General features: G+C 33.9%; 1 protein-coding gene across 5 annotated transcripts in view; it reads right to left on the bottom strand.

Annotated features, from left to right (window-relative positions):
* The window catches only part of ZNF800 (zinc finger protein 800), a 50,443-nt gene that overhangs the window by 5,148 nt on the left and 20,463 nt on the right, over positions 1-24,832 (bottom strand). For 2 of the 5 annotated variants that reach the window (XM_003789769.2, XM_023513214.1), the window contains one exon: positions 22,328-24,103. The exons of the other annotated variants lie outside the window; for them this stretch is intronic. In XM_003789769.2, coding sequence (XP_003789817.1) covers position 24,103 — 1 coding nt within the window. In that variant the 3' untranslated portion in view covers positions 22,328-24,102. Of the gene's footprint in view, positions 1-22,327; positions 24,104-24,832 lie in introns of those variants that run through there. 5 annotated transcript variants of the gene reach the window in all.

Raw genomic sequence — 24,832 nt, 5'->3', positions numbered from 1 at the left:
TCTCTTTCATTAAGCTTTCTCTGATTACTGCAGTCTGAGAAATGATCTATCCCTCTTCTGGATTCCTACAATGGTTCCTATTTCTGTTCTCAAAGTGTGGTTCTGAGACCACCAGCTTCACAAATGAACCAGTCTGTATTTTTACAAACAATGGGGCAATTTCTCTAATTTTCCCAAATCAATTTTGCCACTGTTACAAAAATAACTCACTCCCCAGATGGGTGGAGAGAATAAGGCTAACAATGTTAATTTTTGCTGACATGGCCAATTGACTCACCTGAATCATACCTCTGTGTACTCATTTTCACAAAAAGTTTGACTTATCTATTATGTATGTGTCAGATTTATAATGTCATTGTTGACTGCTGAATTCACAACCATCCTCCCTCTAACCTTGGATTTAGAGTTATTACCTCCCTATGTCATGGTCATCCTTCTAAGAATTCAGATGCTGCTACCATTTTCAAAATAACTTTACAATCACTGAGAAAGAATTTAAGCAGAGCTTCAAATGAAGGTAAGCACAGTTCAGATAGAAAGGGCTACAATAACCTCATCTACTCAAATAAGATATAAAATCAAATGTATTCTGAAGCTGAGAATTAACTTCAAGATCATCCCTTCCAACAGATTTACATTACAGATGGAGGAACTGTGGAGAATGGGGTATTTCAGAGCAAGAAACTAAAATTTAAAAATAAAAATCTCAAAGTTTAAACAGTAGCAAATGAGTCAACAAGCCTTGTCCTAAGTAGCTCACAGATTCAACATTAAGGATAAATAAAATCAAAAACTTAAGTGAAAAAATTAAAGAATAAAAATAACTCAAATGTAAAATATGAGATAGACTGGAAATCTATAAAAATGTCCCAAAAGACTGTCTTTAATTACAAGTAGCAAGGTAACTGCGACTTACACTTATTAATAATATTTATCATTCATTTACTGTATGCCAGGCATTGGCTAAGTGTTTTACATACATTAGTTCAATTTAATTAAATAAGATCAATTTATTTAATTTTAACTGAAAAAAAGTATTAAAGGAGAAAGTCTTTAATACTTTCTTAAGAAATCAAGAAAGCAAAGCTGGACGTGTTGTCAGCAGCCTGGTCTAGTAAAACAAGTGTTCTGAAAATTGAACAATATCTGGCCTGAGTAGCAACTGCATACTGTGAGAAAAATGAATGTGTCACACTACCTGAGATTGCTGATACTGGTCACTGGAAGCTGATTCTATGCTCATTAGCAACTTTCTGATTATAATTTATTTTTCCATGTAGATTTGCCTACTGGGACAATATGCACTGAACCATAAACATGAGAAGCCATTGTGCCTGATACTTCTCACTGCAAATTAAAGAACTGACTAAAGAATTGTGGTATCTATTCACTAGTACCTAGGAGGCCAGTTAGAGTGACAGTCCTCTAGCACCCAGTCACCTCTCTAGATGAACCAGTATTAGGACCCAGCCTTAGAAAGTAGTGGCCATGTCAAAGTTACCCATAAGGTCTGGCAGGGTGGCCAGGCTGCCCTGTGTCTTGCTGTTCACCTGTCTTCAACAGCAAATAAGTCCCATATGATTTCTCTCTGTGTCTCTCTCACATACACAGGAAAAAAAACATTTTAATTAGAAATGGAAATATGGGGAAAGAAGGAATAAAATATGGTGGTTTCTTTCCATGCACCTTGTGAATTTAGAGCTTAGTTTTTACAGCAGTGTTTGTTTCTAGTGGCACTAATAAGTATTTATTTTGCTTATTAAAAGAATCAGGTCAGGCATGGTGGCTAACACCTGGGAGGTCAAGGCAGGCTGCCTGAGCTCAGGAGTTTGAGACCAGCCTAAGCAAGAGTAAGATCCTGTCTCTAATAAGAATAGGAAAAGTGAGGCAAGAGGGTCACTTGAACCCAAAAAGTTTGAGGTTGCTGTGAGTTATGATACTATGGCACTCTACCCAGGGCAGTAAAGTGAGACTCTACCTCAGGAAAAAAAAAAAAAAAATCAGTCACCTAAGTAAAAAAGAAAAAGTTCAAGTAGAACCTGGACTTAAAAAACTTTCCTCAGAGAATAAATATCAAAATAATTCAGATGTCCATAAATATATGCAGTACTTGATTACTTAGGGGTTTTGTTTCTGTTTGGGATTTTTTTTTTTTTGGTCAATTTTTGTTTTCTGATCTCATCCCTATATTAGAGAGATCTATAAAATACAGCAGAGTCCTACCTAACATGACATCACAATGCCTAACAAGACTTTTAGTGCATTATCTTACACCAAGAATTCCAGAGTCAGGATGCAATAAGAACCATTAAGATCCTGTGTCCAGAGTTGAGGATAACACACACAACCTGCACTAAAAAAAAAAAAAGTTGCACTGCTATAAAACTCAAGGACACAATCTTACATGTCCTATTGCCGAATTTTAGCTATTTTGATGGTGTCATGAAAATATTTATTTCATTCTAACATTTTTCCAATGAATACTATTTTCAAACAGAATTACCCAGTACATAATACATTAATAAGCACTGCCATCTTTAGGAAGAATGCAGAATTACTGAGTAATTATCTAACAAAGTTCAAATATAAGTACTTAACCTCTATGCATCCTAATATGGACATTTGGCATGAGACCCAATTTTTTTTAATCAATTTGTCTTTTGTGATATAATTTGGTCTGAAGAGCTACAATCACACAATCCTAACAGGTCCTACTAATCTCTGAAAAATAAACATCAATAACTGCACTGATGGATATACTGCAAAATAAGCCCAGAATGATCAAAATTAAGGGTATATTTTAATACAGATGATCACGAGTCATAACAAGATTAAAATATATAATTACAAACTATTTTGAGAAGCAAATGAAACATTTCTGTAATTTTCATATGAGATTGAAGATTAAAATTTGTAAAATGAAATAAACATTGGGGTTTGATTATATCATCATTGCCTCTCACTGGCCCTGAGGTCAACTAACTATTTAGTACTTACTATACAGACTTTTTTTAATGAAGATTTTTACACAAGCCTAAAGGAAAATATTGCCCTGAAAAGTTCATCTGCCATTTTCTTCTCAAATAGAAAAGCAAATGTCCAATTAGCTATTTTTGACAACTACTAATAATAGCTATTTATGAATTTCCTTTATCGCTTTTTAACTTTAACAATATTTATTATAAATAAATCAGTAACTATGATCCCTCTCTTTATAAAAGAGATGTGAAATACATTTTGTTGAACATGAGGTACTCAATATACACTAGAAATAAATAATAATACTCTGCCCATTCACATTAACAAAAATCAGTTTCCTCAATGATAGGCAGTATGGTAAAATGGAAAGCATATGGATCAAGGAATAAAAACATCTAGGCTCTGTAATTTTCAGACTTACTGTTGAACAAGTGAAAAAAAGCAAGGTACAGAAAGCACGTACAACATGCTACCACTTCAATGAAGGGGAATGTATACATTTATATGGTTGAATGTGGATGAAACAGCTCTTGAAAGCCCAAGAAACTGCTAAATTCTTGCTTCTGGGGAAGAGAATATAAGAATTGAGAGACGGGGTAGAAAGAAAACTTACCTTATACTTTCTTGTACTTTTTAAAAATATGGATAGGTATTACCTATTAAAATAATCTCTAAGAGATAGCTAGCTTGTATTCCTAACTTCATTAACTACACATTTAGTCTAATATTAGTAATCACTTACCTCAATTTTCTCCACTTTAAAATGGTGTTATACTAAATCTCTAGGTTCCCCAACTACAATTCAACAGAATTATGGCTCAATAGAAGGTATATACAAAATGCCAGGTAGTGAAATAAAATAACTATACACCTTATTTTGCAGTTACTTACACAATATGATATTATAATTATCTATACTTCTCCCTGATACATTTCCATCAGGCTACAAAGGAAAATAGTAGTAAAAGAGTCTGGGAAGAAAATTTAGGTTAACTGGAAAATATTTATCTTCCTTCTTTTTATTTTGTATCAAAAGTAAAAATGTGGTTAAGTGATTCCTCCTTTTTTTACATATCCAAACAGTTGCTTCTAAGACACATATTCTGAAAACACTTTGATAAATGAATAATTAGTAAATGTAAGTAAAAAGAGGTAGTATTTCTGTGGTAGTTTCAAAATGGATCCTGAGATAGGAAAAATCACCCATAAAATTAATTCAAAAATATCCTAAAATCATCCATAATCTTCATAAACAAAGATACTACTAGAACCAAAGGGGGGCAAGAGTAGAGAAGTAGAAAGCTTAGACCAGTAAAAGTAGGACATGAAGACACTGAAAAGAAAGAAATGAAAATTTCCTGAAACCTTATAGGATAGGAAAAACAGGGACAGGCCTGGTGATCTATTCATCTATAATTCCACATGCTGTAAGGTAGAACTGTTAGTCTTGGGTTTCCAAGGGCTTAGAGTCTAATCATGGGGACAATGTAATTAACAATGCCATAGTAATACAAAGGATAAAAACAAAGAATAAATGGTAAGGTATATGCTCTAAGTTCATTAGAAGAAGAGGCCCCCATGAGTTGAACTGTCAAGAACAGATTCATAAAAGCAGTAGGACTTTGAAGTCTATATAGTAAGCAAAGTGATGGTGGTAGCATGAATAAAAAGGGAGCCAGTGTTAGTAAGATGGTGGTAGTAGTAGGAGTAGCAGAGAGTAGAATAATGAATTCATTTTTAGTCATAGTTTGATTCTTCATAATAACTTGACTAAAAATGTTAGAAATTATTTTTCAAATACTGAGTTGCCAAATTTTCTTTACAGAATACATAAAAGTGGTAACACACTAATAATGTATCAAAACTGACAAGGCTCAAATGTTAAGATCAACATCCATCTAGATCCAACATTATATTAGGGCAAGGCCTTGAGATATGAGAGAAGATGACTTAACTGTATTTGAATAAATGTAGATTGTTGTATTATACTTAATAAAAATAAGACATCCTCTGAAAATAAGCCCTAGTGTGTCTTGAGAAAAAATAAATATAAGATAGTGTCTTATTTTTGGGGAAACACAGTAATAGAGTATTGGAGGGTTTATTTCAAGGAAAAATGTTAAAACAAAACAAAAACTATTTTCTATCTCTCAGAGATCTAGTGATCTAATAAAACTAAAGGAATAACAAATAACCACTTAACTGTTGGCAAGATACACAATATAAACTCAAGGGCTTCATTACCACAGGGATAAAGAGAGAAGGGGGAATGTTCATTGGTAACACACTGATAAACCTTGTAAGAAATTTCTAAAATTATCTCTAAAATATTAGCTAGGGCAAGAAGGCTATAAAACAATTCTATTCTGTTCATTTTTATTACAATCTTTCAAACACCTAAATATACATATGACTTTTATTGATAATTTCTTAGTGATTCACTGGAGTATAAATGGGTATACATTTATAGGCACTTCCCAGGGAAAAATGTGTCAATATTCAAATAAATTTACTTTAAAAGGAAGATGTGCAACAGGTGATAGAGTCTATGATTAATAGTGTAACTATGAGCAACAACAGTGTGCCTTGCATTGATGTGGATATTAGACTTTTATGCTAATACCTATTATTGATTAAAGTATAAACAACAAGAAAAAGAAACCATTTTCAAAGCATCAGAAAACTTTAAAAAGTGGTGTTTTGTTTTTCATTTTACTTTAGATCATAAGACAATAACAAAAAGTTCTTTTATTATAGCTACACTCTCTTAGCTCAAGTCTGTAAACATTTTTATTATTGACTTCAATTTTTTAGGGTCATACTCATCCATAAAATTGACTTTGTTGACACCTAACATACCAACTTTGCTAGGAATTCTCCTCTCAAAAGACAGACTTTAAACATTAATCCAAAATGTTGGATTATGTGGGACCAGTGGCTGTTGATTTCAACAGACTAATAGCTATGCTTTCTACATTAAATTATTGGTTTCAATCCCAAGCAGGGCTGACTTATTAAAAGTCATTTTGCATTCTCTCATTAAGTACCTATTTTTCATGGGCAGGGAGGAATGAGGGGGTGGTAAATACGCTGCTTCATTTCAATCTCAAGAGGACAAAAATTTCTAGATAATTCCAGTAGTTAGATGGCAAGATCAAGAAAAGTTTTACCATTTCCTTCAGAAAGGCAAAAAAGGAAAAACCAGTGAAGATTATAGGAACATAGGACAATGAACAGCCTACCTTTTATTAAGTAGTCACCAGTAGAAAAATATAGCATTGCAAAGAAAAATTAATATATTTCAATCACCTGTTCAACTTTCAATATCATATTTTTTCCCTTAGATTCTGGCTGTGAATATTGAATTACTTAAATTTATCATATGAACTGTATCAGATTCTATCAGGATCTCACCACCGAGATGATATCTTCCTAGCTTAGGTTCACAGAGTTCAAGAGTGCCTCGATGAGAGGCACAGAGACCAAATCATGAACAATTCCTAGACAGATCAAAGCTATGAGACTAAACAAACAGATCTTGGTCAGTCCAAGATCACTAATAAATTGTTTTATTTTTAAATTTATTTCTTTTTTTTAAGAAATAATCTTTTTAAGTCCATCTTACATATTTTATCTTAAAAGCCCTCTGACTACAATACATAAATTAATTCATATGATCTAATACTATTACAATTTAATTATCCAGTACATCTTAAAAGTAGTATCATATACATATGTTATATTACATATTTTATAAGGGGGGAAGAGGAGACAGAGGGACAGACACATAGAAAACCAGCACCAGACAAACATTTCCCAAATGAAAAACTGAAATAAGTAGGTATTGCATTAAATTATATAATAAACTAAAAGAATCTGAGTAGTATGATGTATTGACTCTATTCTTCCGGTAATCTCACACCTATGATTTCAACAAGTATACAAACACTAATAGCTTCTAAGTTTTTAGCCCTGGGACAATTTCTCTACTGATCTAACCTGTGTATCCTATTCCCATAAACATATCCAATTAGATGTTCCACAAGCACCTCAAACTCAACATATTTAAATTGTAATTAGGCATTTTCTCCTGGAAAAGTGCTCCTCCTCTGTATTCCCTACCTTGAAGAATGGCACCACCCACCCTGCCCAACTAGAATGCCCCAAACTGTGAATCATACATATTCTTTATTCATCTCTAATGCGTGGAAAATTTTACTTCTGAAATAACTATTGCATCTATATATTTCTCTATAGTCTCATTGCCATTACCTAAATTTAGGCCCTATCGATCTCACTTAGATTTCTGAAATTGCCTCCTAATTGATCCCCAACACAAATATTACCTCCCTACCTCTACCTCAATTCAGTCTTCTGAGCGCTATCAGATGTCAAATAAACTACTTACTTGGTGCAGAAGATATTTTTGATTTGGCCACTGCCTTGTCTCATATCCCTTCCCTTAATCTATATATGGTTTCTTGTCTCTGTACCTACTTGGAAACTTTTGCTGCCTAGTTAACACTTTCAAAATTCATTAATTAATTCAGGAATTACAAGAAGTCCTTGCTTACCCATTAGTGTGCCTTAATATTCCATGTCTGTGTCTTTACAATGTATTCCCTCCCCTTCCACTGTACTTGAAGAAGAAACTGCTTTGCTTACCTCTGTACTCCTAGCACCTAACTCAGTGCATCATACAAAACAGGATCAATATGTCTACTGTAAATAGAATAAATGAAGGTCAACCTAAGACAGTGAAATGTAAAGAACACTCACAAAATTCTTTTGACTTCTGAAACCTGTACAAGCTCTACAGAAAAAAAAATTTAATTTGCTTATTATTACTTATCTGTCCCTGATCATATTTTTAAACAATTTCTTTCATCTTCTATCCAATAAAGTTAAAACCTTCAGTCTTTAAAGGCAAATAAATACTTCATTTCAAACACAATTAGTCTTACAAATAATAAACTTCTTAATTAACGTGTGATACAGAGGCTTGCATCATTCAAGGGCTAAAAAGGAATTTGGGTTAATTCAACCTAGCAAATACCTGTTTGCCTGCATGCCTAGGATACCACCTATGCATCAGTAACAGGTAAACAAACCTAGCTGCCACCATCCCACAGCCCCCAAATCAACTGTGGTCACATTAGCAAATTTCCTGTCAAGTATCACAGCCCCAGCATCCCTTCAGCTTCCTATGATCCATCCCAGTAAGGTCTGAGTTATTCTTAATTCTTAGAAACAAATATAATTCAGTTATTTAAAAGTCAAAAAGCTATTTCCACCTTTATATAGAACACACTAAATTAAAAATCATAATAAAAAAAGTTGCTTCCAGGTTCTCTTTAATTCATTAAAACAGAGAAAAGATAAAGGTATTTTTAAAATATTTATCAAAAACCAAAATTGTCTGTTAATGCCTAAAAAACAATAAACACATCTATTTCTAACAACATCCTACTGAAAATAAAGCATGTGCAATTTTCAGAATCAAGTTTTATTTTTAAGAGGCAATAGGGTCTCTAAACAGACAACTTGCTTCTACCACTATCTATCTTTTATTTGACCTCAAAGGACCAGAGCTGACAGGAGGATCAGAAATGAGAAGTTACCTTCAGATTCACATGCTTGTCATATACTTGATGGTCACAGAAAAAAAAGAACAAAGGTTCATCTTCCATGTCTGGAAATCTTAATGAAAGAGTAGATTTTAAAAAATCTATTTTGGATTGGATCTAAAGCCCATAAAACTCATCTTATGAAATAAAAGATATAGGTACAGATACATCAAGGATATAGGTACAGATACATCAAGAAGGGAGGGAGGGAGGTAGGGACGGACAAGGTGGGGGGGTGCGAGGGAGGGGGGGAAGGGAGTGAAGGAGGAAGGGAAGGAGGGAGGGATGGATTGATGGATCTTTAAAATGTAGAGTTATTGTTTACAGCCTCATTGCTGAGTGTGGCTAACAGACCAGCAGCACAGATATCATATGAAAGCTTGTTCAAAATGGGAAATCTCACTCACCCAGATCTACTGAGTCAGAATCTCCATTTTAATCTATAAATTTAATCTATATATTTTCAAAATTTCAAAGCAAACTGAATCCATATCCAAATTAACCAACTAACCACTAGTGTAACCAAAGAAATTTTGACTTCACCAAAGTACAGAACTCCTTTAAATACTACTCTTTTCTAAGTACAATGAAAATAGGACTTTATGTATTAATAATATTTCAGCCATTCTGTTTTTTATTAATAGGACAAGAGTTATTTTGTAAATTTACATATAATCCTTTGTAGGAAATTCAATAATCTCTCCAATGGAAAAGTTGAGGTCAATCCAGATGTATGCCTTTCTCCACAGAGACCCTCATTAGCTCTTTGTTGAAACAAAATACATTTGAAATCACCAAGTACCACCAACATCAACTTGTGATTTTTTAACATGCTAAGAGACCCCTGAGGGCAACTTTGTTCATACCAACAACAACTCAAATGCTTAATTCAACCAACAGCAACAAAGTTTAAAATTAAAAATTAAAAATGTGAGAACTAAAATACAAAAAATAACTTATCAACTTTACTGATTATCACTACAAGCATGTAATCCAAGTGTGCAAGGATATGGTTAAAGTACCAATTAAGTTAGGAACAAAGACATAAATTAGTATTACTTCTCCTGGATAATGTGCCAAGAAGACTGATACTGGCATGTCCCTAGAGCAGCCTTGGAAGTCCTTAAACTGACAGTCTCCATCCAAAACTCATTCTCTCCCCAAATCCTACTGGTTACACACACTGTGTACCAGGTAATGTGTTGGGCACCGAGGACACAAGGATAATTAAGATACAGCACTGCCGTTAATGGCCTTTTTCAGTCTGGTCAAGGAGACCCAAATACATAGGTAATCGTAAGTAATCAAAAAACATGGCAGTAACTGCTACAAAGAGATAGGCAGACGTGGAATGAGCACATTGGTGCATTGAAGGGACATCTCTACTCTTGCCTTGGACAGGGAAGGCTGAAAGAGGAAGGGTGGGTGACACAAGGGGGTTTCTAAGGTGAGGGCCTAGAGATAGAGTATGGTTTTACACTTAAGAAAAATCACTCTAGTTTCAGTGTGGGGTAATGAACTAAAGAGGGGCAAAGTGAAAGGGACAGTTAGAAAGCAATCACCTTAGTGCTAGTATAGGTATGAGGTAAAAGGGATCTAAGCTAAAAAAGGGGCAGCAGATCTAAAACAAAACCAAAAAAAGTGGACAAATTAAAACAATGTTAAGAAAGTAGGAATAGCAGACAAAGAGAGTGATTAAATATGTGCAGGGGATAAGGAGAAGCCAAGGATGGCTCCTGTATTTCTACCTTGAGTAATCAAGTAGTATACATTTTTGAGAAAGGAAATATAAGAAGAAATGTGGGTTTGAAGAAAAGTCCAGTTTTTGATACAGTGACTGAGAAACACTCACATGAAAACATCCAATAGATAGCTGAATACATAGCCCAGGTGTAAGACATTAAAAAGCCTATACTATATACTTCTTGAGAGTGACCAAGTTTTATTCTTCTTCAAATCCTAAAAGCCTTGTATAGTCCTTGGCACAAAGTAGTTCCTTCAGTGTAGGGGAATGAACAAATATGTGAATGAAAAACAAAAAAATTTAAAAGGCAAATTAAGTTTAGCCCATGAATTAAATTCATGCATTCATTAATATTAGAACACATTCCATGTGTTCTAAATTTAACCTATTCTCCATCAACTCTACATGAATAAACTCAGTTTATGAAGGAAAGAAAGTATATCTTTTGGAAAGGTCTTCATTCAAAATAGTTGTTTTTAAGTTTTAGAACTTCAGGGGAAACTGTAGTTACTAGATGTAAAATGAATAAAACAAAACTAGAGATTATCTCCTAAGATGCTGAATTAACTGATAAGCTACATATTGAATACCCTATGTGAGCCCTCTGACCCCCAGGAGTACATAATTCCTATAGAAAAACAATTACTCTAAATCCAAGGACAGCAACACAATTATTTCAAATCTTGATATAAGAGCCACCTTTCTCAAAATGCTTTCTGGAGAAAATTCTCAAGAAATAATATTTACACCAGGAAAAAAGTCTAGCAATCTCTTACTTGATTAGAATTTCCTCAGAAATGCAAATGGCCCTCATAAGACAAGTGTTTAACAGTAAACTTGCTTTGACTGAATCATCAAACCCGGTTCCATCTTCTGGTTAGAAAGAGTCCACAGAGCTTTCACTAAAGTGTGAGGGTAGAGTAATATTGTTGACTCTCATCCTTAGAAAACAGATGCAAAAGGAAAAAGAGGAAACCTACTACTATTTTACAAAGGCTAGAACTATAGGCCAAGATCTGTGAGACTGTGTGGAGATTCTTGGTGCTTATAACTTCCCTGCTTTGCTACCTGGTATTTATTTGCCTGTTTTGACAAGGTATCATCCATCCATCCACTCTTCAATAAATATTTTTTAAGCATTACTATATCCTGAGCACTGTGCTAGGCACAGGACCTACGTAACTCTCCCAGTCCCTTACATAAACTTCTCCAGTGAAAGACAGACATTAAACAAGTCAATGTACAAACATAAGCATAATTACAAACTGTACTAAGTGACAACAGGAAAGGAACATGAAACAGACAAGGGAGACATACTTTAGATTACTTTTATTTAGAATTAACATTTAAGCTGAGACCTAAAAGATGAGTAAATTAGTCAAGCTATAAACATATGGCAACAACAGATCCATGTTTTAGGAAGATAGTACTGCTAACGGTGAAGAAGACAGATTAGAGGTCGGTTAAGAGAGGAGTAGTGAAAGTAAGATAAGAATCCAGACAAAAGTACTTAAGATAGAGATGACAAGGCCAAATATGGAAAACATTCAGAGGTAGGATGAATAGGTATTGATTATTAATCAGGTAAAGAGTGTTAAGAGAAAGAATCAAAGTATTTGCCAGGATTCTAATTAGCGCAGGCAACTGGAACGGTAGAGTGAGAATAACAGGGAACACATAAAGGAAGAATAAGCTTGGACAGGAAAATATGTTTGGTTTTTGCTGCATTTAAAATACTGAATAAATATTCGTGTGGAGATCTCTGACGTGCAACTTTGAAAACAAATAGTCAGGAAAACAGCCAGGCTAGAAAACAGGTCTGGAGTTATCTTCACAAAAGTGGTAAGTGATACCTTGGGAATGGCGGAATCACTGAGAGAGCACAGAAAGAGAAAAAGGATCGAGAAAACCTTAATCTATATTTGAAGCCCTAATAACAAACAAAAGCCACCAGTTAGAGAGAAAGTATCAAAGTTCACAGGAGCATCAGTTCAATAAACATTTACCAACATCCACCATGTTCTAGGTACTATGCTAAATATTCAGGGTGTAAAGGCAAGACAGAATTTCTACTCTTAATAAACATATACTCTAGAGAAGAAACACAAATACATTATTTCAAGAGATTTACAGGGCACTATCAAAACAAAGAAGGGTGAAATCCAGGAGGTCCCTCATTGATGGGAGGCTTAAAAATTAAGTTACGCAAAAAAATGTTAGTAAAAGAAAACCAGATGAAATCAAGAGAATGCTCCTGGACTTCTGGAATACTGGTAGGATAACTAGTATGGGAAAGAACTAGAAGAAGCCAGGACAGGTCAAAGTGATTTAAACTGGAAAGGGTAGAGTTATTCTTAGAAGAAAATAAGGGACAATGGAGATGAGAAGAGAATAGGAATTTTTTATAGAACGTTTCCAAGCACTGTGGGAAGTATTACAGAAGACAGACTGAGAGAAACTGTAAACTACATTAGGATTTGGGAAGAAAGGTGGGTAAAGACAATTTGTATATAGTTTGTTGTGCTTTATGTTATTGTATATTTCTATTTCCTTAGGAGATTTTAGTAAAATATTAAAGTTTATTACTTTCCAAAGGTATCTGGCTTATCTGCTTCTTTTGAATGCAATACCATGCCAAGACTAGACCAGAGTGACCCAGTTATAAGTGACCATGAACATCTGGAAAAGGTAAATTTTTAAGCATTAATGGTTGCACAGAGGTCAAACATGATGTAAAGCAAGAAGGCACTTGATTTAGCACTTACACAGTCATTGGTGACCTTCAATTGAACTTTCAGTAGAAATGTAAAGGTAGAAAAAAATAACAGATGATTCACAAGTAAATGATACAGGCATGCTCTATCTTGCACTATTTCACTATTGCACTATTGCACTATTGCACTATTTCTATATTTCATTCATTCAAGAAATATTCACTGAATGCCTACTATGTACTGGGAACAACCTTAGGCCTTGGGGAACCAGTGGTGATCAGGACATAGATCATTTTTCTTTTTAAACTTACAATGTAGAAATTTAATATTACACATACAAAGATCAAAGGCAGAATGATGGATTAACTTGGTGGATAAATTACATCATTATGATGTATATTCTTTCTATGATTTTTCTCTGCCTACATGTATATTGACTAATTGTCTTATGCTAGTTCTATTTATTTTCCCAAAATGACAGCCAAAATTTTAGGTGTAACAAAATGATCCTACAAAAGGAGTTTTATTTTTCCTCATCCTTTATGTGTTACCAGTGAGAATGATAATCTTTTCTAGAATTTCCCCATAGAACTTCCTGATGTCTCTTGAGCCACAATTCTATCATATATTTACACCAGTGATCGGCATAAAAACCAAATAGCCATCACAGGTTTAGCTGGGCAAAATTATGCCAAAAGTATGCAAATTTTGAAATATATGACCATTTCCTAAATCTGGCTATCTGATGCCTTAGCAGAACTAGAGTTCAGGAAACAACAACAAATTGAATGAGAAATGCCTATCAGGTCTACTTTATCTATCATAAAATAAAATATTAGGTTCTATTTCATTCTGCAATTCTTCTCTATGCAAGCTGACACTTGACAGGTACAACTGCTTTGCATTGACATATCACTTAGGAAATGAATCTTCTTTCAAAAGAAAGATTCCTCTTCCCCTCCATTCATGGTTTTTCTAAGTCATTGAAGATTTATCAGATAAATTATGAGCATGTTATGTGATTCCAAATTAACAAGTATGAATCTTACTAGTGCAGGACTTATAACTCTAGTTTAACTGATAGTTTATTGATCATGAGAAAACACAGACCTCTTAAGAGTGTACAGTCCGATAGAGAAGGCGGGCAATGAAATAAACAATCACAGCATTGTAGAATCAGTGCTAAAACAGGTGTATGAGAGCACATGGAAATTTGACAGAATAGATGGCAAGAACTAGGCTGAAGGCAATATGGAAGAGTTATTTTTTGGCTGGAAGAAATTTGAACATGTTACTGGTTGAGGGAAAGGAACTAGTAGTCAGAGAGACAGAATATGAGGAGGGGAAAGGAGAGGAGGGTTGTTGGAGGAAGTTCCAGAGAAGGAGACAGAGTGGGAGTGCTGGAATTGGAAAAGAACACCTCTTCCTCCAAAGAAGGAAAAGACAAAAAATAATTCTGATGGGAAAGGTAAGCATAAAGAAATGTTCTCTACTTTCTGCTATGACATTGACAAGACTGACTTTTTATCAAAGAAACAAAAATGGGATAGGAAGCTTAAACACAATGTAAAAGTTTTGAAGCAGATAATGTGAGAATTGGATATATTAAATGAAAATGAATCAACTTCAATTCTTAAGATTATATAAATGATGAAAGAGGCAATCAATAATTGTAAGCTTGCTTTGTTTGGATCTAGAAGTGGAACATGAAGTAGAAGGTGAGTTACCATTTTATAGAATTCAATAGGCATGAATTAAATGAAGGAAAATCCTAAGAATTATCAAAAATCACTAAGTGCATACTCACATGTGTGCAATTATTTATGAATTAATGTTATACTCCTGTAAGTTTGAACTATTAACAATGCAGGCTAGAAGGTTCACATAAGACAGGCAAGAGACACCATGAATAATAGAAATGAAGATGAAACTCACAAGTGAAAAAGCTACAGAGATTAGATGAGGTCACAGAAAGAGAAATAAAAGCAAAGGTAGACTGTGGACTAATGATAAGCCCGAAGATAACTGATAGAATGTTCCTGCCTTCCTTTGACATTCTCTTAGCACCTACTGTGTGCCAGGAATACTCTGAGACATTGGTCATACAAAGAAAAGACAGGATGTTTGCTTATAAACTCAAAATATGTTCAAGTACCCAAAGCCTAATGTTTAAAAAATAGAAAGCTGCCCTGAGTTTTGTTACTCAAAACTACATATTTTTAATAAGAAGCAAAATAATACCATAGTAGATTAGCAAATTCTTGAAAAAATTAGCAAAAGGGGCTGACAAAAAAAAATCCAGCTGATTAAAGGCACATAAGATAATGATATGCTTTAACTTAACAAACTGCTGTGTATCTTAGCTTTATCGTCTGACTCTTCACTAAACAGTTGGATTAATGCCAACAAAAGGCAACGAACATCAAATGGCAAAGCAAGATAACCAGAAACTAAGTGCTGAAAGTACTTTAAAAAGAAATTGTGCTGAAAGTTTTAAAAAGAAATTAAAACAAATTTTAGTGATCACTACAACAGTAATATTGTACTCTTCCTTGAATGAGGTATTCTAAGTATACTACATACATCATTAAAGTTTTATAAATTCTCACAAGAAACAAAGTAGTTTTTATTATCACTTACAGACAAGAAAACTGAAGCTTAGAAAGATTAAGTAATCCGTCCAAACCACACAGCTAATAAGCAAAGGAACCAGGACTTGCAGTCAGGTGTATGTAACTCTTGAAAATGCATGCTTTAACCGCTGTATGATCCTGCTTCTCAAAAGAATGGAACGATACCAGACACATGATGAACACTTGGCAGTGTCTGTCACTGAAGGAATGAACGACAGGACATAAAGCAGCTATTCTGCAATAAGCCCAAATGTGGAAAGCACAAGAAAGGCAGAAGTAATACTTCAAGGATTCACTAAATCACCAACTCAAACTGTGTGGCATAAGTGGGGAAGTCTGGAAAATAGCAGCAACTGACAGACTGACCTAATATGCTGCTACAGGAAATGTAATGGCTCTTTCTCAGTGAAAACTTTAGGCTGTGTATGAATCTACAAATCCAAAGTTGGGAACAGCATCAGGCAGCTCAGAAAAGAAATGCAGATACTGATAAAAAGACTATTTCTCACATTTTCTCAGTATGGAAAAGATTACTGATAGTGCATGAACCCAAGAGTCAAGACCAAGGGATGCCTTTAATTCTCTCACTGTTAAAAGTGAAGAAAAGCATATGAACTGGAAAACTTACTACATTCTAGGACTGTTTTTAAGACTCCTACCAAGAAATGACATCTACTGGGCCCAGGCCATGTTTTATGCCACTGACTATGCCACCATGATCACAAATAATAGGACCAGCAGAGAGCACCTGTCCCAAGATGTACCAATGTATAGATTGGAGATATGCCGAAACCAGGCTTCTTCACATTAGGCAATGTGTCTAACTGAACCAATCACATTTTCTCTTATAGAAGTCTGAACTCAAACTACATGGAGAGAAAAAATGGCAGAAAGACATAGCAGGCAGGCAGCAAAAATAGGGGGCAGTTACAAACACACTGAGAAAATATAGAGGGAGATAATTCATTTTTAAAAGTAAAATCAGAATCTAAAAAGGGTTAAAAGTAGCAGAGAAGCAATACTTCTTGCTGCACAGTGGGAAACACCTAATAACTAGAGTTGCATTAATTTTTTTCTAGATTTCATAACATTTACTTAGTTGAAATCTGTATGATAAAACCAAGTTGTAAAATCAAAATTCTTCTGATTCCTGTAAGGCCTGACAACTCCTATCTCTCATATTTCCCTACATAAAGCTTTCTAATAAACCTCCATTTAATACCTATAGACTAAGTAGAAATTCTGTGTTTGTAACCAAAAAAAAAAAAAAAGCTTAACATAATATTTGTGTATAATAGGCAATAGGTGCACATGCATTCACACACCCGTAATTACATGGCATGGCAAGCTGGATGGTGGCTGGCAATCTAAGGATTACTGAGTCTTACGCCTACGTTGTAGAGTCCGTGGTTTGGACACTGTGTTTCTTAGTCTTAGTCAACTGTACTGGAAAGACAGGGTTTCAAAGTATCCTAAACCTTAAAATTTAACAACTCATATCATTACAATTTAATACCTAGAGATTTAAAAGGCAGTTACAGAAAACAAAACCATCTCCTTGAGAAGTTTCTTGTGCTTATGTAGGTAATTCTGTATCTGAATTTCATGGCAAATAAGTGAATCTATCCTCTTAGAATCACAATAAGATAGTTGACTAATACAGATGGTCAAGCAAAGGACAAATTGAAAATTAGAAATATGTGTCCTGGAAAGTATAAGTTTGAAAATTATTCATAAATGTCCTAAAACTTGTTTTCATTTATCTTTATGAGCCCTATTAGTTTATATTATCTCCTCAAAATCTGCCCAAAGGAAAGGAGAATGAAGGTCAAAAATTCTCAAACATCTACAAATGACCAGTACATTACACTCCAAGGAACTCAATAAATAGCTAATAAGCAAAAGGCATGAAAATGGCATGGCTATTCTCCTACAGAAGTTTACCCTAGTATCTTTCTTCCTAACAATTTTTATGTCAAAAATTTAAGAAAATTATATAAAGATCTCATCCCTACATGTTTTTCCATGTAATTAAACCACTTGTACACGTTGCGCTAGTGCTTCACTCTACTGGGTTTTATTTATTTATTTATTTATTTTGTAGAAGTATTCCTTGCTGTTTCTGATCCAGACTAAAAGCTACTAGTCACAAGTAGCTCATACTTTGGGGTTCAGATCTACCAAAGCACCTGTCTACTCAAGAGTCTCAACTGTCTTTAAAAACACTTGTGCACAGCTCAGGAATAAGTCTGCCTAAAAGCCGCAGTTCCATTTCTCAGAGCTAATTTATTTTTAGGATAATCCCACATATAGAAGGGATTAAAATCCAACATTCAAAACCTGAGTTGTAATAAAATACTGGTGTCATAATTTCTTATGTGAACTTAACATTGTTATATACTCTTGTATTGAAAGCATTACCAGGCCAGGTGCAGTTGCTTATGCCTATAATCCTAGGGGTGGCCAAGGCAGGTAGATCATCTGAGCTCAGAAGTTCAAGACCAGCCTGAGCCAAAGCAAGACTCCATCTCTACTAATGTAGGGGGAAAAAAAAAAGCAGGGCATTGTGGCAGGTGCCTATAGTCCCAGCCATTCAGGAGGCTAAGTCAAAAAGATCACTTAAGCCCCAAGATCTGAGGTTGCTGTGAACTATGACACCATAGCACTTGACCCAGGGCAACAGAGTGAGATTGTCAAAAAGAGAGAGATACACACATACACACAGAGCAGGACACTCAGATAGGACAAGTTATTACTGCTCAAGCATCCTAAATCAGGTTCTTTTGTTTATTTTGGTTTGGCTATTTTTTCAACCACAGCATTCTATTGGTTAAACATTACAAAGTTTGTGTGCCAGGAATAAGCTCTAGAAACCTGACACAAGCATTTGAGTATCAGAAACATTAAGATGCTACACAGGTGTAAAAAATCCCAGCATTTGATGTGAAGTTCACCCAAACCTAAAGCAAAGTATTTTCTAGTGATGCACTTTTAAACACTAAAATTTCTATAATTATCACCTTATCATTTAAAAAGCAAGATCAAGAACAGTCAGGTGTGTGGGTAAACTCAGCAGATAATTAACAGTACTAGGACTTTAGCTAAAATTTGGAGTATTGCCACTAATGACTACCACTGGCAGGACTTATGATGACTGCCATTTCTTTTTATCTTTTCATAACACATTCACCAAAGAAATTCCTGACTCACCCCAAATTGTACTCTCCTGAAGAATCTATTCTTTCTTTAACTGAATGCTTTCAATTAAAGAATAGTACTATAAAACTACAATTTTATAAGAGTATTTAAGCAATGTTATTCAATTAATGTTTCATGTCAACATTTTGCACATAGCCAAAAATAAAATGTAATAAAAAATTCAAATAAATTCCACATTTGAATATGCTATGCAAGTTATTTATGATAATACCTAACATTCAGTGTAACATGCCAGACACTGTTCTAAGTGTATTACCTGTATTTTTCATTTTATCTTCTGAACAAACCTAAGAGGTAAGAAATATTATCCCCATTTTATAGGTGAAGTGACTAAGGTGCAGAATGCTTAAGTAAACCTTCACAAGGTCACAAAGGAAATGATTTGTGGATTAAAATATTTCACCAGTTAATCTAACTCCATATCATTACATTAAACTGACATTTAAGATAATGTAGTGAATGTGCTTTGTAAGTGGTAAAATGTGCCAATGTAAGGTTGCGCTGACACAGGCTTTGTTGTCAAATCTAGTGTCAAGTCTCCTACTGTGTGAACCTGAGTATATCACTGAACTTGTCCAAGCTTCAATTTTCTATCCAATAAAATAAAAAAAAAAAAAAATGAAGGAACAGCTCTTACTTCATAGGGTCATTGGGTCAGACCAGGGACATTAAGCAGGTAAAGATCTAGTGGAGTACCTGCCATACAGCAAGCACTCCACAAACATTATTATTGGCCATTACTAAGAATTATCTTTATTTTCATAAATACTTATCTTAGTACTGGTGGAATTTTATAAAGTAAGTGAAATCCATCAATATTGAGAGAATAAAAGTTTATAAAATTAGGTCCCAAAGTATAGGATAGCATAATTTTGCAATGGAAAAGGTTAGTACTTGCTTTAATATTATCAAACATTTATTTAAAGTACCTGGATATGGCAAATATCTTCATGAAGATGTATAACCAGGCACTGTACATAAGTATTAAATCATAGTCCCTGACTCAAAAATACACAAAACAAATTAATTCTGCTGAGTGGGCACAAACAGCAAAACCTCCAACTTTGAACATTTTCTTAACCAGATCCACCTAGCGTCTTTTGTTAAGTACCACCCCAACTTGTGTTGTAGCAGCAAGAATATGTAGAGGAAGAACTTTGAAAATCATAATCCTCTCAAATACAGTATACAGTAATAAAGATTAAGGAGGAAATGAGCTACGCTTTTCATACTCTTACCTTCCCCCCGAACATTCTAACTATCTTGGTCCTAAAGTTGGTTAATTAACCAGAAGGGAAAAAGGCAAATAAGAGCTGGAAGTGCAGAGCAACAAGGTATAGAAACAAATTATGACGGGAGGAATGAATTGGAAAGTTAGAAGAGCCAAAACAACTGTACGCAAATTTAAGTGAAACCCATTTTTATTGTGCATTTTACCATTTGCTTAATGTCTTAGAAATCAAACTAACAACTGTTCCTAAAATTGCTGATCCTTACTCCTTTTAAGTCCCAAGGTTTCCTTTAGCTCTTAACATCGAAGGGAGGGGAATGGATAGCATACAGAAGGATAGAGTACAAAAGGATTTTGTCTAATAGCACAACCAACATCATGCTGCACATATCTTAGACCTCGGCTTCAGATCAATTAGGTAGCCCTAACAGTCTGCGAATTCCATTAGAAAAGTAAGTTTTACAACTCCAAACTAAGGATCTAGAATATTTCCATGGGCTACTGAAGGAAATCTGGAAACCTAACTTCTAAAATTTTTAGTAGCATTTGTACCTCATTTTCAGAGATCATGCTATTTGAAGAGATCTTTTGCAACTCCTCGATAGGGAATGGCAGCCATTTATGCCTATCTCCACATGTATTTGCCATAGTATCTATAATGACATTCCTCTTTTATATTGATAGCCTCAAGCCACAGCAAAACCACAAACCTCCCTAACACATCCACAGGCTCTTGAATGTAAACTGAGTAGAATAGCCTATTGACCATAAAGCAATATAACAAATACATTTTCCTTTAAAAAGGTGAAGCTATTTTTCAACAATAAAAGCAATCTGTGGCAACCAAGAACAGCAGAAGGAAAAAAAAAAAAAACTAAGGATGGGTGTCAAAAAAAAGGCATACACATTTTACACATGTTAAGAGATGTTACCTTTTACTTTTTGAAATTGAATTAAAGGTACCATTATTGGTCAAGTGTATTTAGACATGCTACACACATCCATTTTTACTTGCAATTCATACACTTTTTTGGGAATCATCAATTTTACTTCCAACAAGATCTCTTAAAATGTGTATTCATTTTTTTGGCACCCCCAGTATATATTCTTCAAAGGTTTTCTTCTTAAAGTAAGGAGTAGGGGAAGGGGTTGGAGGTGTAGGGAATTGAGATATATACCAAAAAATGGTGGCTGTGTATACAAGGCACATGGTCAGCCATACCTCATCCAGTTCTCACTTGCACTAGCCAAACTTACGAAGTTGAAGCTATACCTGTTACTGCTTCTCCTCTTCCACCACACTTACGAATGGAAAGTATCTTTAGGAAGAAATACAAGTTGAATTCTATAGAAAAATTCAATTGATCAAATAGCAACAAAGTTAGATATAATTTATAGCCAGAGATAGGTTTTAATATAAAATAAGCAGTTTCTCATGACTTTAACTACTTCTTGCTTCAACAATAAAAAGTCACCTTAGTATTTGTTTATACAGCCTACATGTAGAAAAGCTTCTTGCACAAATTGCTTAGGCCTCTTCTCAAAAGCCTCAAGCCTAAGCCTCTGAAATAGCAAAGGGTGAGTCAAAATAAAACAAACAGCAAAGATAAAGACCAGAAAGGAATAGGAAGAACAAATATTTGCTAATAACTTCTTGTTTGTTGCACCTTTCTGAACTGGTCCCAGTTTAGCCTCTAACTTTTACATCTGTGATGCATCCATTAATTTGGCTGTTATGGTAAAATGTCCCCAATCTCTCTTGGCCTAATTGAGGGAAGGCCTGGCAAAGTGCTATTTGTTTCTACATGACCCAGATGAAATCTTTTGAAAGCCCCTGGAACTCTCATTTTCTTCTTTTAAATTCCTACGCTTTGGCCCTAGAATTATTTCAGAATAGACATACTGTGAATGGTCCTGTGGAAACAGGTGAGTGAAACAAGGGAATTTCAGCCATTTGGGCTCTCCTCCTGCAACATCAGGCAACTTTTCTTTCTTTCCTACAGCATTTAACAAGTAAGCAGAGAAAAAAAGGCTGAAATACATATGAGAGAATGCTGAAAAAAGCTACCCTAAGCTTTTTAGGAATCCTCATTATCTTTTTACCAGTTAAGGTACTCAGTCTGAAAAATATCTTTGGAATCTATCTTGTGTATAGGAATGCATAAAAGATAACACCTTGCAAAAGTCAAACATACAGGTTTAATAATGTGCAACTATAAGATGGTTTGTAAATGAAATAACCACCTACACATTTAGTTCCCTAAATATATTATACTATTAGTCATTAAAGTTAGACCTACAAGTACAAATTTTCCATAGTGGAAAAGTAAATTTGTTTTTAAATTAAAGAGAAATTATTACTCTATTTTTTAAAAATAAAACTGACAGGATATAATTCAAGTGTAGCTGCTCATAGTCACTGAATAAGTTTAAATCTGATAATAAAACATTTAAGTTTCAACCAATGCACCTTTGCTGAAGCACATTTAGCTGAAATAACTTTGAGTCTGGTTTATTTCCATCACATATAGTACATTTTTCCAACAAGAGCATGTACATTCAATATAGAACATTTCCAGCAACAATTACAGTCTTTCTAGTTTCCTTTCACAGTATATTTTAGTGCAAAGCACTGGGAAGGGTAAATGTTTTTCTAGCTATAGAATCATTTTATTAAGACCTTATGGATCTTCAACATTTTAAAATTTTATACAAAAGTATAGATGGACAGGGCCCCTCCTAAGTACAGGTATGAATCTATATAAAAACATGGTATATTTCCTGCTGTACCTTTTAAAATTATAATTTGACACAAAATCTAAAAAATAAAATAGTCCCTAAAAAGTATAAAATATTGATACATAAAAACCTCCCCAAAATTTCATAAAGATAGATGTACTTCTGTTTTTCCTAAAATCTTGATTACAAAAATGCACAAGAATTCATTATTTTCTAAGTTTTACAGTAGGAATCAAATATTATCTAAAGTGGTCATTTAAGATTTTTCTTGGGAGAAAAAAATTAGGGTTTACACCCGCATCTTCCTTTTTCTAGCAATATTTAAAGAAATAAACTACTACCATAAGAAGTGGTTGTGCATGGATTGTCTGCATCCATAAAATATCAGTAAGCTATATGCTACCTTCATATTAAATTAGTAAATGTGTGTCCTTTAAAAAAAAAACTGAAAAGGTTGCATCTACCATTAAAGTGCTTTGTATAAAACTTAAAAATAGGGGAATGTTTAATCTTCATAAAAACTTCAGATGTTTAGAAATGAAAAATGTAATGATCCATGCATAAAAATAAACTGAAACTTTTCTGTAGTATATATTTTAGATTGAAACTTTCAAACACTTAAGTGCTGTAGAGAACAAGTTAGAAATAAATGGATGAAAAAATTATTACAAATATTTAGTAAGCTAAATATTTATAATGTGTTGGTACTAATTTGTCTTTTTTCCTAACATACACTCACTAGAAAATCTTATTTCTGTACAATCCAGATGAAAATTTCATTAAATAAAGTAAAACAAAACTAAAATCACTAAGATAGTTGTCAATTAAAAAGGTTTTGTCAATTAAAAATTGGTATTTTCTCTAGGTTGATGATCCTTTTAGTCAACCAGCTGCTTGGAAAATAAAATTTGCAACATTTTTGCAGAAACTATAGACCAAATATACAAGGTCATGGGGTGGTTAGCTGATGGACTGTGATGATGGTATATAATGTCACAGCTACTTGAAAGTACTGGAATAGGCAGTGCCTTAAAAACAAGTGGTTAGATGGTTATTATTTTAGTCAGCAAACAGCAGTTACAGTTGAATATTTATGAAAATGTTTTTCTTTTTTTTTCTCATAGTACCATTTGAAGGCGTTTAGTGGTTCTAATACCAATTTAAAGTCTTTCCACAAAAATGAACTCCAAACCTTTTCGTACATCACTTGAAGTTATCTGAGGAGAAATGGGAATAAATGAACACTTTTGAGTTTACCAATAAAACCTTGTTTTTAAATTATACAACAGTAAATGATTTCTAAAGGATGGTTTTATCTCAAGTTTTCCACACAAATACAACAATGTGTGATAATCAAACCGTAACATTTAACCTACTCAGCACTCAAAACTAAGTATGTTGCTTTAGAATCTGAATCTCAAACTAATTTAATATTTATTATATACATTAAATGCCTAATACAAAGAACAATGGTATTGAAGGTAAACTTTTAAAATATATATAGACTTGCAAAAATTAAGTGTAGGGAGTTCACTCCTTATCTTGTGTTGTACTTTAAAAGTCTAACATTTGTTCTAAAACTTTCTTTAAAAAGTTAATCTCTTTCCTTCTTCCAAACAAGAATTTTACTTTTCTTATAATGATAACCACAAAAAAAATCCCTAATTAATATTAACTATGTTGAAATGATCACCAAAAAGTTTATTAAACAGAAAAGGAAAAAATAAGATTATCTGGGATCTAAATAATCACTATTTGCAATAGTAACTAACACACACTCCCAAGGGGGAAAAAAAAATCTAAACATTTGTTTACCAACTTTTCCCCTTTGCCTGGAAGCACTATGTCAAAAGTAAATAATAAATGTTAATCATTCTAAATTTAATTTGGGGATTTTTTTTTTTCAGAGTGCAGCACTTTATTTAGCCGTCACAGATTAATTTTTA

Source organism: Otolemur garnettii, unplaced genomic scaffold (genome assembly GCF_000181295.1).
Source record: "Otolemur garnettii isolate 467f Iridium unplaced genomic scaffold, OtoGar3 scaffold00037, whole genome shotgun sequence".
Taxonomy (NCBI): domain Eukaryota; kingdom Metazoa; phylum Chordata; class Mammalia; order Primates; family Galagidae; genus Otolemur; species Otolemur garnettii.
This window is presented reverse-complemented; position numbering and strand designations above follow the sequence as displayed.